The sequence below is a fragment of the Canis lupus genome, chromosome 18 (assembly GCF_011100685.1).
Source record: "Canis lupus familiaris isolate Mischka breed German Shepherd chromosome 18, alternate assembly UU_Cfam_GSD_1.0, whole genome shotgun sequence".
Lineage (NCBI taxonomy): Eukaryota > Metazoa > Chordata > Mammalia > Carnivora > Canidae > Canis > Canis lupus.
This window is the reverse complement of record NC_049239.1, coordinates 51,595,730-51,612,873: the sequence shown is the minus strand read 5'-3', so window position 1 is coordinate 51,612,873 and position 17,144 is coordinate 51,595,730. Positions and strand designations below refer to the sequence as shown.

General features: G+C 39.3%; 1 protein-coding gene across 1 annotated transcript in view; it reads left to right on the top strand.

Moving 5' to 3' along the window:
- Positions 1 to 17,144, top strand: part of PACS1 (phosphofurin acidic cluster sorting protein 1) — a 140,676-nt gene that overhangs the window by 85,844 nt on the left and 37,688 nt on the right. The window contains exon 2 of the mRNA XM_038563849.1: positions 10,241 to 10,328. Within this exon, the coding sequence (XP_038419777.1) occupies positions 10,241 to 10,328 (88 nt within the window). The remainder of the gene's footprint in view (positions 1 to 10,240; positions 10,329 to 17,144) is intronic.

The following is a 17,144-nucleotide window of genomic DNA, read 5'->3' as shown; positions in this document are numbered from 1 at the left end:
CTGGGTCATAAAATACATTGCTCCTTTTACCTTGCTCTTTCTTGGAACATTCACTCTGTGGGGAAGCCAGCTGCTATGTCATGAGATTGTGAATCAGCCCTGGGAGAGGAACTATGGCCACCTGTCAACTACCAGTACTTGTAAATGAGCCACCTGGGAAGAAGATCTTGCAGCTGTGGGCAAGATGATTGCAGCCCTGGTTAACATCTTGACTGCAACCTCATAAGAAACCCTAAGTCAGGACCATCCAACTCAGATGCTTCCGAATTTCTGATGCACAGAAACTGTGAGATAATAAATGTATACTATTTTAAGTCATTTATTTGTTACATAGCAGCAGATAGGATTACCTATATACATTAATGAGAGTTTATGGTAGTAAACTGTCAGTTTTTGTTTTCCTGAAAATGTTTTAATTAACCGTCATTTCTTTTTTAAATTTTTTTTTAAATTTATTTATGATAGTCATACAGAGAGAGAGAGAGGCAGAGACACAGGCAGAGGGAGAAGCAGGCTCCATGCACCGGGAGCCCGACGTGGGATTTGATCCCGGGTCTCCAGGATCACGCCCTGGACCAAAGGCAGGCGCTAAACCGCTGCGCCACCCAGGGATCCCCAACCCTCATTTCTTTTTTTTTTTTTTTAATTTATTCATGAGAGACAGAGAGAGAGAGAGAGGTAGAGACACAGGCAGAGGAAGAAGCAGGCTCCATGCAGGGAGCCTGATGTGGGACTCGATCCCGGGACTCCAGGACAGCGCCCTTGGCCAAAGGCAAGTGCCAAACCGCCGAGCCACCCAGGGATTCCCTTAACTCTCATTTCTAAAATATATTTTATCTGTGTTTACAGTTCTGTAAGGGGTAGGATAGAGAGCCATCATTGCTTTTATTCAAATAGCTAGCCAGTTTTCCAATATTATTTATTAATTGAGTAACTCATCCATTTCTTGCATACAATAAATTTTTGTTTATATTTGAGTCTAATTTTGGACACTATTCTCTTCATTTGATCTCTTTGTTTATTCTTTTTCCCAATACCTCCATGTTCTCATTACTTTGGCTTTAGAATATATGTTAATAATCTACTGGATAAAGCTCTCTTCTTTACTCTTTTCCCTAGAGCTCTTCTGGCATCTGCCTACCATTCTTCCTTCCTTCCCTTCTTTCCTCCCTCCCTTCCTTTTTCTCTTTCTTTTTTTCTTTCTACTATGAAATTTTTTTAAACCTACAGAAGAGTAGGGAGAAGGGTTTAATGAACCCCATATATTCATCACCTAGATTGGACAATTATTAAAATTTTTTCTGAAGTATTTTGAAGTTAATTACAAAATCATTTCCCTCTTGAATACTGCAGTGTGCATCTCTGCTTCCTTTCAAATTTAAATTTTGAGGGGATCCCTGGGTGGCTCAGCGGTTTGGCGCCTGCCTTTGGCCCGGGGCGCGAACCTAGAGTCCCGGGATCAAGTCCTGCGTCAGGCTCCCGGCATGGAGCCTGCTTCTCCCTCCTCCTGTATCTCTGCCTCTCTTTCTATGTCTATCATAAATAAATAATTAAATCTTTAAAAAAAATTAACTTTTGATTATTTGCATTTTTATTTTTATATATTTATGTTTATATTTTCATAATGATTCTAGTAGTCTTTTGGTGTATTCTCTTGAGTTCTAGTAACACTCATATATCTGCAAATGGGGATTGTTTTTTGCCCTCCTTTCAGCTTTGATATCATTTTTTTTTTTTAATTTATGATAGTCATACAGAGAGAGAGAGAGAGGCAGAGACACAGGCAGAGGGAGAAGCAGGCTCCATGCACCGGGAGCCTGACGTGGGATTCGATCCCGGGTCTCCAGGATCGCGCCCTGGGCCAAAGGCAGGTGCCAAACCGCTGCGCCACCCAGGGATCCCCATTTCTTTTTTTTTTCTTTAGACTTTATTTATTTATTTATTTATTTAGTTATTTATTTATTTATTTATTTATTTGATAGAAAGTGAGTAGGGGAGAGGGACACACAGAGAGGGAGAGGATCTGAAGCAGACTCTGCTTGGCCACAGAGCCTGTGCGGCTCAGTCTCACAACCCAGAAATCAAGACCTGAGCCAAAACCAGGAGTCCAACACTTAACCAACTGAGCCACTCAGGCCTCCTGATATAATTTATTTCTAATTACTTCAGCCAGCTTTCAAGAACGGTTGTATATAAATAACAGGCTCTTATATTGTTCCTGTCTTCAGAAGGAATGCTGTGGTCTCTCATCTTTAATCCTGATGCTGACTATGGAAAGTATATGTTTCTTAAGTTTATGTTAAGGAAATATTTTTCTATTGTTGTTTTCCTAAGGTTCTTTTAAATTAAAAAAAGTGTTAAGTAATATTTACAACCAGTGTGGGACTCGAACTCATAAACCAGAGATCATTATAACCATTATATGGTTTCATTCATATGAGGAATATAAAAAATAGTGAAAGAGATTATAGGGGAAAGGAGAGAAAATGAGTGGGAAAAATCAGAGAGGGTGAAAAACCTGAGAGACTCCTAACTCTGGGAAATGAACAAGGAAGGGGTAGTGGAAGAGGAGGTGCAGGGGGATAGGGTGACTGAGTGATGGGCACTGAGGGGGGCACTTGACAGAATGAGCACTGGGTGTTATATGTTGGCAAATCGAACATATAGTAATCTTTTCATATAGAAATCTTTTAATCGAATTAAAAGAAATACAAAAAAAAAAAAGAGTCCCATGCTTTACAGATTGAGTCAACAGGGGGCCCCTAAAGGTCTTTTTTTTTTTTTTTTTTTTTTAAATCAGGAATATAAGGGCACCTGGGTGGCTCAGTTGGTTAAGCTATGACTATTGATTTTGGCTCAGGTGATGATCTCATGGGTAATGAAGTAGTCCTGCGATGGCTCTGCACTCAGTAGGGATTCCGCTTGAAAATTCTCTCCTGGGCAGCCCCGGTGGCGCAGCGGTTTGGCGCCGCCTGCAGCCTGGGGTGTGATCCTGGAGACCTGGGATCAAGTCCCACATTGGGTTCCCTGCATGAAGCCTGCTTCTCCCTGTGTCTCTGTCTCTCTCTCTGTGTCTATGAATAAATAAATAAAATCTTAAAAAAAAAATTCTCTCCCTCTGTCCCTCTCCCTACTCACACTCTCTTATACTCTCTCTAAAATAAATAAATCTTTACAAAAAATAAAATTAGGAATGTATGGTGAAATTCATCAAATACCTTTTTAGCATCTAATAAAGTAATTGCATTTTTTCTTTCAAACTTATAAATGTGATAAGATGTATTAATAATTCCCTACTGTTCAACCATGCTTCCTTGGGAGTTTCCCTCAAATATATTTTTGTTTTAATGTACTTTATTGGTTCTTGCTCCTGACTCAGATCACTTATGTTTGTTTGTTTAAGGTTTTATTTATTTATTTATTTGAGAGAGAGAGCACAAGCCAGGGGGTAAGGGAGAAGCAGGCTCCCTGCCAAGCAAGGAGCCTGATGCAAGGCTCAATTCCAGGACCCTGGGATCATGACCTGAGCTGAAGGCAAATGCTTAACTGACTGAGCCATCCAGGTACCCTGATCACTTATTTTTGGCTAGACCAAAATTTGGAGGGTTTTTGTTTGTTTTGTTCTTCTGACACACCTCTTCTACTTCTATCACTGAAACACATGGATTAAAGTGTTGTTATATTGAAGGACTGTAATTTAAGTCACCAAGGACATGGCAGTTGCTGATGGTATGAAGGGTTCCTTTGAGCAAAGGATAAGGAAGGCACTTAACCTTTTTTTTTTTTTTTTTTTTTTTTTGGCACTTCACCTTTTTGAGCACTTCTGATATTCTAGGCTCTATGCTTAGGTACTTTTCACAGTTGTTAGCTCACATAGCAATTCTATTTTGTAGATGACAAACTTAACATTTAAGTCTGTTCTGTTACTACAGGAGCTGCAGACATAAGAATTTTCATGTGTAGTTTTAATAACAAGACCCTTCTCCCCATTTCCCCCATATTTAAGGCCCTTTCCAGAAGATTATATTCAAGGAAATTGTAGAAAGGGGAGGAAATGTTATAAATCTCACTGATATGTGCAAGTAATTGGCATTTTTTACCCCCAAAATAGACATATGCTAAGTGACTGAAAATTAGGGGTTTACTTAAAATTGTATGTACCTCTGCTTCATAGAAAGTCACATCTAATAGCTAGAGAATAAAAGGTATCTTTGTGGGTTATGTTTTTTTGTTTGGGTCTGGGTTTTTTCCTCATTCCCTTGTGCTTCCATCTGAACAATGCCTGGTTCCATCAGATTTTTTTGTGAGACAAGTACAGACAGGGAGTCTTTTTTTCCTCTTACCCATTTATTGTAAAATCCATTCCTCTCTGCATCTCATTTAAGCTATCTCTCCAAAATTGTGCCTTTTGGGATGATAAAATTGAGTTGCTTTGCTTTTTAAAAATCTGCTTTAGAGTTACTAGTTTTATTTGTTTATCTGTTTGTTGAGAGAAAGGGATTGCAAGTGCATGAGCAAGAGAATGGGTAGAGGGAAGGGAGAGAGAATCCCAAGCAGGCTCCATGCTCAGCACAGAGCCTAATATAGGGCTCAGTCTCACAACCCTAAGATTGTGACCCAAGCTGAAATCAAGAGTCTGACCCTCAACCAACTGAGCCATCCAGGTGCCCCAAGTGGTACCCAGATGCCCCTCAAGTAACTTCTTAAGCAGTGAAATTATGCTGCCTAAAAATTTACCTTTGTGTTGTTATTATTATTGAAGCTCATCCAGATATCTACAGGTACCTGTTAAAATAGAAGCAATTGTAAAAATGAACATTACTCTCACAAAGGAAAAACTTTTCCATAACTTTTTCTGCTGATTTGCTCTTTGTCTTATAAGTGCTGTTGCAGAGAGAAGGTAGAGCTGCTTCTTCCCATCTTGTGATTAAAGAACTAAAGGGGACACCTGGGTGGTTCAGTGGTTGAGCATCTGCCTTTGGCTCAGGGCGTGATCCCAGAGTCCGAGAATCGAGTCCCACATCAGGCTCCCTGCATGGAGCCTGCTTTTCCCTCTACCTGTGTCTCTGCCTCTCTCTCTGTGTGTCTCATGAATAAATGAATAAAATCTTAAAAAAAAAAAACTAAAGGGAAGAAAAAATTGATTTCCTCATATAACATAGTCATTTCTTGATAGGACAAAAACAAAAACAAAAAAAAAACAAAACAACAACAACAAAAAACCATCCAGGTCACTTGTCTTCTGGTCCCAAAAGGACTGTCAATGTAATTCAGAGATTGATCATGCAGTGTTTTATTCCATCCAGATCTTTGCTTCTCCTTTCTTCCATCTTTCCTGTCCAAAACATGGCCACCTCACTGTTCACTGATACCTAGAAGAAAGGAGATTTGGGGAGTGAGGGTGGAATATGACTATTCTCTTTTGGTGAGCCTCCCTAGTTCTGATTTGCATGGAGCAATTTTGAGGCAGCTGTGAAATACAGGTTGGAGACTGTTTGTAGATGTCATTTAAGGGTGTTTCTCCTTCATCTTACAATGAAGAATAAAATAGAATAATTTAGAAGGCTTCAAAAGATTCTTGTTATTATATTTTTCTATCATTCTCCATCTACTTATCAAGTATACAGCCTTATTCTTTCAGATTCAGTCGAGTGGGATCTGAAGAAAATTTCTTGAAAGAATTTAGTTGGGCTCAAATAATGTCTTCACTGAAGCTGTAACACAATTACTCATGATCTTTTACGTAATTTAGTACTTAATTTTGTATGCACCATTACATTTGTTAGATAATTGATATACTTAAATCCTGTCCTCTCAACTAGGTAACTAGGTTATAAACTGCTCAAAAGCAGAGATTATGCCTCATTTTTCTATGTACCTTATAGCTTCTAGCATAGAGCTAACTACAGTAAAGATATATACAGTAAATGGTTGATGAAAATCTTGCTGTGCAAAAAAGAAAGTCCTTAAACCACTTCTAGGGCAGCCTAGGTGGCTCAGTGGTTTAGTGCTGCCTTCAGCCCAGGGCGTGATCCTGGAGACCCCGGATCAAGTCCCACATCAGGCTCCCTGCTTGAAGCCTGCTTCTCCCTCTGCCTCTCTCTCTCTCTCTCTCTCTCTCTCTCTCTCTCTCTCAAATAAAATATTTTCAAAAAATAAACAAATAAAGCCATTAGCCTGCATCGCAGACTAGAAGGTGAAAGGATCTGTCAAGTGAGTGGATTCCCTTTAAAAAATCTTCCTGCAGGCAGCTCGGGTGGCCCAGCGTTGTAGCGCTGCCTTCCGCCTGGGGTGTGATCCTGGAAACGTGGGATTGAGTCCCACGTCAGGCTCCCTGCATGGAGCCTGCTTCTCCCTCTGCCTAGGTCTCTGCCGTTCTCTCTCTCTCTCTCTCTCTCTCTGTGTGTGTGTGTGTCTCTCATGAATAAATAAAATAAATAAAATCTTAAAAAAAAAATCTTCCTGCAAGTCCTACCTAATATGTCCACTTACACATTGCCCAAATTTTAGCCATGTGTTTTCACCTAGCAGCAAAAGAAGCTGGAAAGCATGATGCTTTTTTTAGGAAGCAACATGCTCAGCTAAAAATTGGTGCTCTGTTATTAAGTAGGAAAAGGAAAATAGATGTTGGGTAGGCAATTAGCAGCCTCTAGCACACTGGGTAGAAACTTCCTTTAAAAAAAAAGAGGTACCTGGAATCCCAGGTTATTTGGCTCAAAAATAATCTTCCCTTCTGCCCCTCTCTCCCACTGTTGATCTCTCTCTTGCATGTGTATGCTGTCTCAAGCAAATAATAAAATATTTTTTTAAAAACAGTTCATTGAAATATAATTGACATGCAATAAACTGCACATATTTAAAGTGTACAGTTTGACAAGTTTTGACATAAATACATCCTTGAAAACATCACTACAACTAAGATAGTGAACATATCACCCCAATAGTACCTTTTATTAAGATTTTATTTATTATTTGAGAGAGAGAATGCATGAGCAGAGCTGGAAGGGGCAGCAGGGGAGGGAGAAGCAGACTGCCCTCCTGAGCAGGGAGCCCTATGTGGGGCTCGATCTTATGACCCTGGGATCCAACCTGAGCAGAAGGCAGATGCTTAACCATTTGAACCACCCAGGCACCCCTCCTGTACCTGTCTTTTTTGGTCTGTGCCCTCATTGTTCTTGGGTTCTCTTGAGAGCAAGGCATAGGAATAGGAATGTAGTTAATGTCTACTAAAAATAAACTACTAAACGGTTTTTTTTTTTAATGATTGTACAATTTTGCACTCTCACCAGCCACACAGGGGACTTCTGGTTATACCACATCTTCACCAACACTTGGAATTATTATTGTTTATAATTTTAGTGTGAAGTTGTTTTTTTTTTTCTGCTGTAGAAAAACAGATTAGAACAGGAGTATGATGGGGATGCCTGGGTGGTTTGGTCGGTTAAGTGTCTGCCTTCGGCTTAGGTCATGATCCCAAGGTCATGGGATGGAGCTCCACATTGGGATCCTTGCTCAGCCAGGAGCCTGCTTCTCCTTCTCCTGCTGCTTGCCACTCCCCGTTTGTGCTCTTTTTCTGTAAAAACAAAATTAAAAAATTTTAAAAGGCATATGCTCAGAGAAGGACCCTTCCTTTTAGGCCATAGATTCTGTATTTTTACTGCATAAAGAAGTACCCAACCAAGAAAACAGGGTAACAAGAAAACCAAGGATCAGAATCTAACTCAGCCTCTCATGCATTGCGGCACCTCCAGTCAGAACATCTTGCCAGGCTCTGTCAGGCTTAGTCATTCTTAGAACTGTCTGGGACTGTTACAGTCAACTATGTGTAAGTGTGGGTTTAAGGAGAAATTTGTCTATTTCCTTGAATTTTTTCTGTTATATGAAAATATATGTTGAAAATATTTACTTGTAATTAAATAATTTCTTCTAACTTTCTAATAAAGTGCCTTGTAAGTAACTTAAATTGGGTTCTGGCTAAGATAGACCTAAATTTGCATCTTGGCTCGACCATTTTCTGTGTGATCTTGGGCAAGTCTCTTAATCCTCCTGGCATCCCTATCTGTAAAATGGGCATATTTCCCACCCCTTAGAATTACTGTGAGACTTACATGAGATAACACAGTATATATCCAGCAACTGGTACCTGGTAGATGCATAATGAGTCATAGACATTTTTCTTATATTTTGAAGAACTAGAATTCATTTAAGCCCCCACATCTCTTTGAGTCATACCATTAAAAACACAAATAAAAAGATCTATTGAACTGATTGCCAATAAAATGGAAATCAATGTGGTGTGTCTAGTTTCTAAGCAAACACTGAGCATATCCAGTCTTGCTATTGCTTTGTTACCTAATGTATTAAATCATTCTTGGCTAGTTGACATAAGTGCTGTGGCGTAAAGCCTTATTTATTTGTTCAATAAACATTTATTGGTCTGTGATGTGTTATTCCTTCCTAACAAAACTCTGCCATATCATCCTACAATTTTTATATGTTATGTAAGAGGAAAGATGGTCCAGAGCCTTGCGGCACATGAAAGAGCGGAAGACAAGTAGTATAATGTAAGTCATTAGTTGTCTTCCCCTCTGGATTGTGTCATCTCCATGAGGCTAAGGGCCACATCCTTTTTAGTTTTAACAACTAATCCAGTGCCCAGGAAATGCTCACTAAATATGTGGAATGTGTAAAAGAGTAAAGAAGGATCACAGCAAAGGGAAAGAAACACATGTTCCAGATTTATCCTTGTGACTCTTTATATCTTGCAGTGAGTTTATTAAGCACCCGATCAGTCTAAAGGTAGAAAATGTTTGCTTTGGAAAGAAGCAAAAACCTAACCCATTGAAAGCATTCATAATTAGCAGCCTTTGATGAGCAACAAAATGTGGTATATCCAGTCTCTTCCATTTGTTCCTCCAGTCATATTCCCTTTCCTTTCTGGCAAGGCTTGAAAATCAGTTGAACAATGTAGTTATATTTCTTTTTTTTTTTTTTTTGTAGTTATATTTCTTAATAGCCAACTATGTGGAATGTAATAATCCCTTCGGTGTTGGCAGAATCAGAGTTCCTTTGGGGCTAGCACATCTCTACTCTGAAGGGAAAAGAGAAACATACAACACTGTGGGTAGGCATTGAGGGGGAGATATTGGAAGAATGAGCATGAACCCAGGTGATTCCAGTTTAGCAAACCTGAGCAGGTTTTAGGAGCACAGTTGAGGGAGCCCTAGTCAATGACTGAGGAGGAATTAGGAAATTCTAAAATTTTATTTAACAGATATTTGCTGAGCAACTACACTGTTGTGCTCAGCCCTTTCATAGAAGGCCCAGAGGAGTGTGGTACCCAAAGACCTAACAAATTCAATATGACTGGAGCTTACAGTGTGATGAAGGAGTAGAAAAAGGTAAGACAAGTAGTAAACAGGGGCAAGAGAGCTACAGCAGTGGAAAGAGGGAGCGTAAAATGGAGTCTAATCTGAGGACTTGTTATGACTCTAGTAAGCAGCATCCTTTGTATGACTCCTCATTCACCATAGCCTCTCCAAGGAAGAGAATGTTTTGAACTCGAACTACTCAAACCAGAAGCAGAAAGACAGTATTAATTTTTTACCTCCCAGCTCCTACTAGAAGACCAGGGTAGCCTGTCTTGGTTAGGCAAGGTCAAGTCAGATTATAGTTCCTGACTCAAGAACAAGGGATAGTTCTCTTTGAGTGAAGGGGGACTCCCTGATTGTGGCACTGAGGATTTCCTGCTACCCGATGCGCAATTCAGTTAAAATCCAAACTGTGGCCATTTAAATCACTTTCTGCAAATAATATCTTTTTCATTTGTGTGGATTATCTCTTTGTTGCTACAAATTTACAGCTGTAAATGTTTCAGGTGTGATTAGATGTAAAGTAGAAGAGGGACCGAATAAGCAAAATAAACATCTATGCCTGCCCTTGGTATACCTATCCCCCTCTCCTCTCAGAAATTGCTCCCATGTATTAGGAGTAAAAAAGTATGTCAGTTTTACCTTGAGATCATTGGGTATCCACAGAAGTTCATGGAATAAGGTACCTTTTGACAATTCTCAAGTATCAGAGTTAAATAGGAAGGTGCTCTTTTACTAAAGGAGGACACAGTTTGGCATTCTAACATTCCTACTCTAAGAGGTAAAACAGTGTTTCCCCAACATCATCTGTCACTTTTCTCATAAGTTCCTTATGTTTGACTGGATTGTCTTTCTCAAAATTTTTCTAGGCTGTTCAGCTTGACCCTGAAGAAACTTGTCATGCTTAAAGAAATGGACAAAGATCTGAACTCAGTGGTCATTGCTGTGAAGCTACAGGTGAGTTGAGCAGGATTGTTTATTCAGGGTCCAAGGAAGCTGGAAACTTTTTGCCTACTGTTGGGACTCCAGAAATACTGATGGCTACCTCTTCTCTCCTTCCCTCCATTCCTTCCTTCCTCTCAGCCACACAAGGAGCAATAGTGTAAAATGTCTGAGCTCATGAGACCTAATGAGTCCCAGTTCTGTTTCTTAGTTAAACCACTTAGTTTCTTTGTCTGAAGACTAAAAACTTGGACCTTCCTGCCCTGCATATCTAACAGGATTAGTACAGTATCAAGATTGGGTGATACAGATGCTAAACTGTTTGATAAATGATTCAGAAATTGCTGTGGTGGCCAATGCCTGTTTCAGTCTTACATCCAGGGTTTCTGGGTCCAAACAATGCATGATTGGAGAAGCACTTTGGGGGTTTTCTATAAGGTAGAAGAAATTAATAGATTATTGTTTCAGACTTGGCAATTAAAAATTTACTAGAATATTTTAACTTCTAAGTAAGCCACACATTTAACTCTTTATAGGAGTATCCTTGAAGATCCTTACTCAGTATCTTCAAGAATGTTTCACAAACATTCATACTGTAAGCATTCCCAAAGTTCAGGAAAGAAGGGAGAACTGAACTACAGGAAGGTTAAGGAGTTTACCTGTTGCCAGCTAATTACCAGGTGGCGGAAGTGGTACTAGAAACTAAAGAGCAGATAATTGATATAATCTCATTAAGCTCCACTGCTATACCTTCCTTAACTGTTAAGTCCTTCCTAATGATGACTCCCTAGAGTTTACTGAGATCCTGGAGTCATTAAATAATAATTAGATTCTTCAGCTTAAGAATGGTATATTTAGTGAATTCTTACTCATTGAAAAGTAGTGAACTATATGGTAACTCCCTACTAACCAGCATATTTTATTAGTTAGATCAGCTATGATGCAGTAGTTTATTGTTCTAGTATTAAAATCCACATCTGTAGCACTCACAGTATGTGTACCATGCACATGGAAGAGGTCCTCAGTTCTCTTTCTGAGGTAAATATGTTATCTTCATTTAGTCCTCAAAACTTAAAGCATTTGGGGCACCTGGTTGGCTCAGCGGTTGAGCATCTGCCCTTGGCTCAGGGCGTGATCCCAGGGTCCTGGGATTAAGTCCCTCATGAGGAGCTTGCTTCTCTCTCTGCTTGTGTCTCTGCCTCTCTCTGTGTCTCTCATGAATAAAATATTAACAAAACAAAACTTAAAGCATTTGAGCACTCCTAATGAATTTGTGCATGTCCTACTTTATATTCTAATTCCCTGTTCATCTTTGTACATAATTCCTCCAAATTTTGTGAAACGTTCCCAGGCATGTTGAAAAAGCAAGTATGAGACAATGATGCACAAGTGGAGATTTTCAGTGTCTTTGCTTCCTGCCCTGATCTTACACCCATTTCTAGGTCATGGGCAGGGTTCCCATTTTCAGAAATTGTTGCCTTTGCTAAAAGCTATTGCTTTCCAATGCAAACACTGTTGGTATAGTTCCGAAAGTTGCCCGCTGTTTTTGCCGTTCCCACAGTCAAATGCCTTTGCCAAAAGAAATAATATCCTTTATTTCCTGATTAAATATTTAACATTCTGTAAAATTTTAAATTATAACAAAAAAACTATAAATATTCTGAATTTTTTATTGCTTTTCTTCCAAGAAGCTGAAAGTAATTACAGATGTTATCACATTCATTTATCCAGTGACTTGTTTATTCATTTCTTCATTCATTTAATAAGTTTTTATTGAGCATCTATTATATGCAAAGCATTGCTACAGGCACAGGAGACACAGCAGTGAGAGGATAAAACAGAAATGGGAAATTGCATAAAATACTTCTTTTTTTTTTTCAGATTGATTTATTTATTTGAGAGAGAGTACACGTTGTGGGGAGGGGTGGGGGTCAGAAGGAGGAAGAGATAGAATCTCAAAAAGACTCCCCATTTTTTTTTAAGACTCCCCATTGAGTATAGAGCTTGCTGCAGGGCTCATAAGCCTGAGATCATAACCCACGCTGAAATCAAGGGCTGAACACTTAACTGACTTAGCCCGCCAGGTGTCCCAAATATGCATAGAGAGTACTTCTACTTCATAGTGAAGTATGTTTCTTGTCTTAAATACTTGTCCAAGTCAGTTGTGAATTAAAATAGCTACTTTTGGGGGCACCTGGGTAGCTCCGTCATTTAAGCATCTGACTCTTGATTTCAGCTTAGGTCATGATCTTGGGTTGTGAGATGGAGCCCCATGCTCTGCACAGGGTGTGGAGCCTGTTTAAGATTCTCTCTCCCTCTGCACCTATCCTACTCATGCTTGTGCATGTATGCTCTCTCTCTCTCTCTCAGATAAATTCACTAAGTAGCTGCTTTTGTTATGGAGCACTATTTTTATGTGAAAGAACAGACAATCTGGTTATTCCGACTCAGCTACTTGGAAGATATTTTCTTGAAAACAAACAAAGTGAACCTATCACTTCAAGGGAAACAACTGAAAATACTTTAAGCCAATGATAAATGAAATTGGATCTTTCAAATGAAAATTAGAATTTTGGAAAATGTGTCTGTCACTATAAGCTTCCCAGCTTCTCAGTTCTTAAGGACTTTTCTAAAGAGATCAGTGGTGATAGTAATGATAATAATTTTTTAAATTGTACAAATAGTAAAATGTGTAACATTTGAAATGTTTGCCTAACTCAGTGAACCAGTGCTTTCCAAATTACCAATGCATGATGTTACAAAATCATGCTGGGTAAAAGATCTGTTCTAAGAACAAAATAGACCAATGGATTGGATTTTATTTTTAACACTTTATTTTGAAATAATTTTAAATTTGCAGAAGAGGTGCAGGGATAGTACATAGAATTCCTATATTCCCTTCACCCAGCTTTTCCCAGGGTTAACATCTTTCTTAATCATAGTACATTTATCAAAACTAAGAAATTATCGTTGGTACAATACTATTAACTAAACTAAAGGCTTTATTCAGATTTCCCAGTTTTTCCACTGATGTCCTTTTTCTATTAATAAATTGGATTTTAATATTTAACAGTGCTACAAAAGCCTCCTTCCTTTGTTTTTAACTTCGTATCTCCTTGAGTATTGATTTTTTCATATACTCAACCAAAACAATATTTTGCAACAAATTGAATACAGAAGCAGGTAGGAGAATCCAGCTGTCTTCTGTTAGCCAGGCATTAAAGAGATTCGCAGAAATGTAGAAGTATGCCCCCTGCTTCATACTGCTGTTGAGAATATAAAATGATGTAGCCACCTTGGAAACAGACTGGCAGTTCCTAAAAAGGTGTGACATAGAGTTACCAGGTGATGCAGCAATTCCACTACTAGATGGTGCCCAAGAGAAGTGAAAACATGTCCACATAAAACCTTACACATAAATGTTCATGGCAGCATCTATTCATAATACTTAAAAATTGGGAAAAAACCAGGTCCATTAACTAATAAGTGGATATGTAAAAGGTGGTATATCCATGCAATGGGTATTCTTTGGCAATAAAAACAAATAATGTAGTATGTCCATGCTACAACATGGACAAACCTTGAAAACATCGTGCTAAATAAAAGGCAGGCACAAAAGACCACATATTGTATGATTCCATTTATATGAAATATCCACAATAGGTAAAATGATAGAGTCAGAAAGTAAATTAGTAGTTGCCTAGGGGATAGGCAACTGGGGATAGGGGCTGAGAAGGTTAATAGGGTGACAACTAAAGAGTATGGGGTTTCTTTTTGGGATGATGAAAATGCTCTAGAATTAATTGTGGTAATGTTTGCACAACTCTGAGTATCCCTAAAAGTCATTGATGTGAGACTCGATCCCCAGGACTCCAGCATCATGCCCTGAGCCAGAAGGCAGATGCTTAACCGCTGAGCCACCCAGGCGTCCCTAAGTGAATTTTAATACATATTTTTAAATATCTCAATTATAATTCCTGATACAGTAAACTGATAGATGTACCTACATAACTAAAAGCTTTTTGGGTATATAATTTTTTAAAAAGATTTTATTTATTCATGAGATACACACACACACACACGCGCGCACACACACACACACACACAGAGGCAGAGGCACAGGCAGAAGGAGAAGCAGGCTCCATGCAGCGAGCCTGATATGGGGCTCTATCCCAGGACTCCGGGATAATGCACTGAGCTGAAGGCGGACGCTCAACTGCTGAGCCAGCCAGGCATCCTGGGTATATAATTTTTGAGTGTAAAAAGATTCTGAGACTGAAAACTTTAAGAATCATTGTAGTAGAAGGAAGGAGACAACAAACACAATAAGGACATTATCTACAGGCTTTCCTTGAAATCTAATCCATTCTGAGAAACATGTTGGATGGCAGCAGCCTATCTTCCTTTATTTAAATGGGAAAGATAATAATGAATTCTCAGACATCCAAGAAACCTCCACCTATTTCCTCAAATATTACTGCAGCACTCTTAAGTATCTTTGTGACCATTCACCAATAATCTTGTATTTTTTAAAAAAAGAAGCATTTAAAACACCAGGAACCTAATTTTTACTGCATTTAATACTCCTTAATGTGTACTTTTATGTGCTATAAATAATGATACTGTAGTATCAGATATAAATTGTTTTGCTTCTATACTACAAATGAAGATATGCTGTTACATAGCTTAAAGATGATACGTAAAGATAATAAAGATAATTTTCAAATTAGACCCAAGTTGGTAGTGCCCCAGGCACCTGAAGAAGCAAGTACTGGGACCCATGAAGAGCAAATCTTTGGAGAAGGGTGGGAAAGATGAGAACAGTAAAGCACCATGCTTTAGAAGTGCCGGTGCTGGGATCCCTGGGTGGTGCAGCGGTTTGGCGCCTGCCTTTGGCCCAGGGCGCGATCCTGGAGACCCAGGATCGAATCCCACATCAGGCTCCTGGTGCATGGAGCCTGCTTCTCCCTCTGCCTATGTCTCTGCCTCTCTCTCTCTCTCTGTGACTATCATAAATAAATAAAAATAAAATAAAAATAAAAATAAATAAATAAAAAAAGAAGTGCCAGTGCTCACCGTGATCCTATGACTGCCCTGCATTCTATGTCCTGTTACTGGCACTCGTAGATTGGTTTTAACAGGTTTGCAATTCAGATAATGCAATTGGGATAGAAATTTTTACAAGTATTTATAGCACATATTTGGATAGCAAGAGTTCAAATAGTGAGGGCTGCTGCTATTAGGAGGAGATATGTCCTGTGGAGAAATAAGATAAAGGGATGGGTGAGGGAAGTTACAAATTATATGTGGTGATCAGGGGTAGGCCTCATTGAGAAGATGACATTTATGTAAAGACTTTGAAGGAGGTGAGGGAGAGAGCTATGCAATATCTGGAGAAAGAGCAATCTAGGCAGAAGGAAAAGGCAAGATAAGGCCCTAAGGCAGGAATATGTCTGATAGAATCAAGAGAAAAGAGGAGGTGCCCAGTGAGGCTGGAGAGGAATGAGAACAGTAGATGAAGTCAAAGAAGTAGGGGGGACAGGATGTGCAGATAATTACAAGGTCTCTGGCTTTCAATCTGCGTGAAGTAGAGGGTTTTGAGCAAAGGAACGATGGGATTGTTCTGGTTGTTGTGTGGTAAAGAGACTTATAGATGGGAAAGTGAAATCGGGAAGACCAGTTAACAGGCCATAATAGTGATTCAGGCGAGAGATGAGGGCAGCACCAGAGTTTTTTCATCCCTTCCCCTTCCCTTATCTTTTTAAAGTTTATTTAAGCAATCTCTCTACACCCAACAAGGCACTCAAACTCATGACTCCAAGATCAGGAGCCACATGCTCTACTGACCAAGACAGCCAGGCACCCTGCCAGAATTTTTTCTTAAGCAGTTGGTGGGTGGAAATGCCGTTAAGTGAGATGGAAGACTGTGGATGAAGCAGATTTGGAGGGAAAAATCCAAAACTCAGCTTATCGTATTGTTTCAGATGCCTATTAAACATCCAGGAGGAGATGTTGAATAGACAATTGAATATATGGGTTTAGAGTCCAGGAGGTAGGTCTGGTATAGAGATATAATCTAGAGAGTATATTTAAGTATATTTAAGACCCTAAGATTGGATGAGAGAATTAGGAGTGGAGTGAATATAGAAAAGAGAACAGGTCTAAGGATTTAGGCCACAGGCACTTCCAACATTAGGAAGTCAGCAAGGAGAGCAAAGAGACCAAGAAAGAGTAGCCAGAGGATAAGAGGAAATCCAAGAGAGTATGGGGTTCCACATCCGTGGAAGGATGTGTTGCTGGAAGTTAGGAGTGATCAGCCCTATTAAAAGCTGCAGATAGATCAAAGGAGATGAGAACAGATATCAGATTCTTTAAAGTGAAAATTATTTGAGACCTTGTCAATAGCATTTTTGGTGGCATGGTGGAGATAGGAAGGTTGAGTGGAATGCATTTAAGAGAAATAAAAGGATTTCAGGAGAGTAAAAATAAGACAGCCCTTGAGGAGTGTGCTATCAAGTGAAAGCAAGATACAGGTTGGTACCCAGCAGGGCACCTAGGGATGAGAGGTTTTTTTTTTTTAAGATGAGAGAAATAACAGCATGTTTGTTAATGGGAATGATCCAGAATAAAAAGGAAAGTTGATTATGTAGGAGAGGAAAGACTGGTTGAAGAGCACTTGAGCAGATGAGAAGGGATGAGCTCTGATGCCCAAGTGGAATGGTTGACTTTAGATAGGAGTGGAGCCTTCATCTTTGTACCGGGAGGGATGAAGGAAACATGAGCATATGTGCTAAATAGGCAGGTATGCTGGGAGTTGTGGGAACCCTTTTC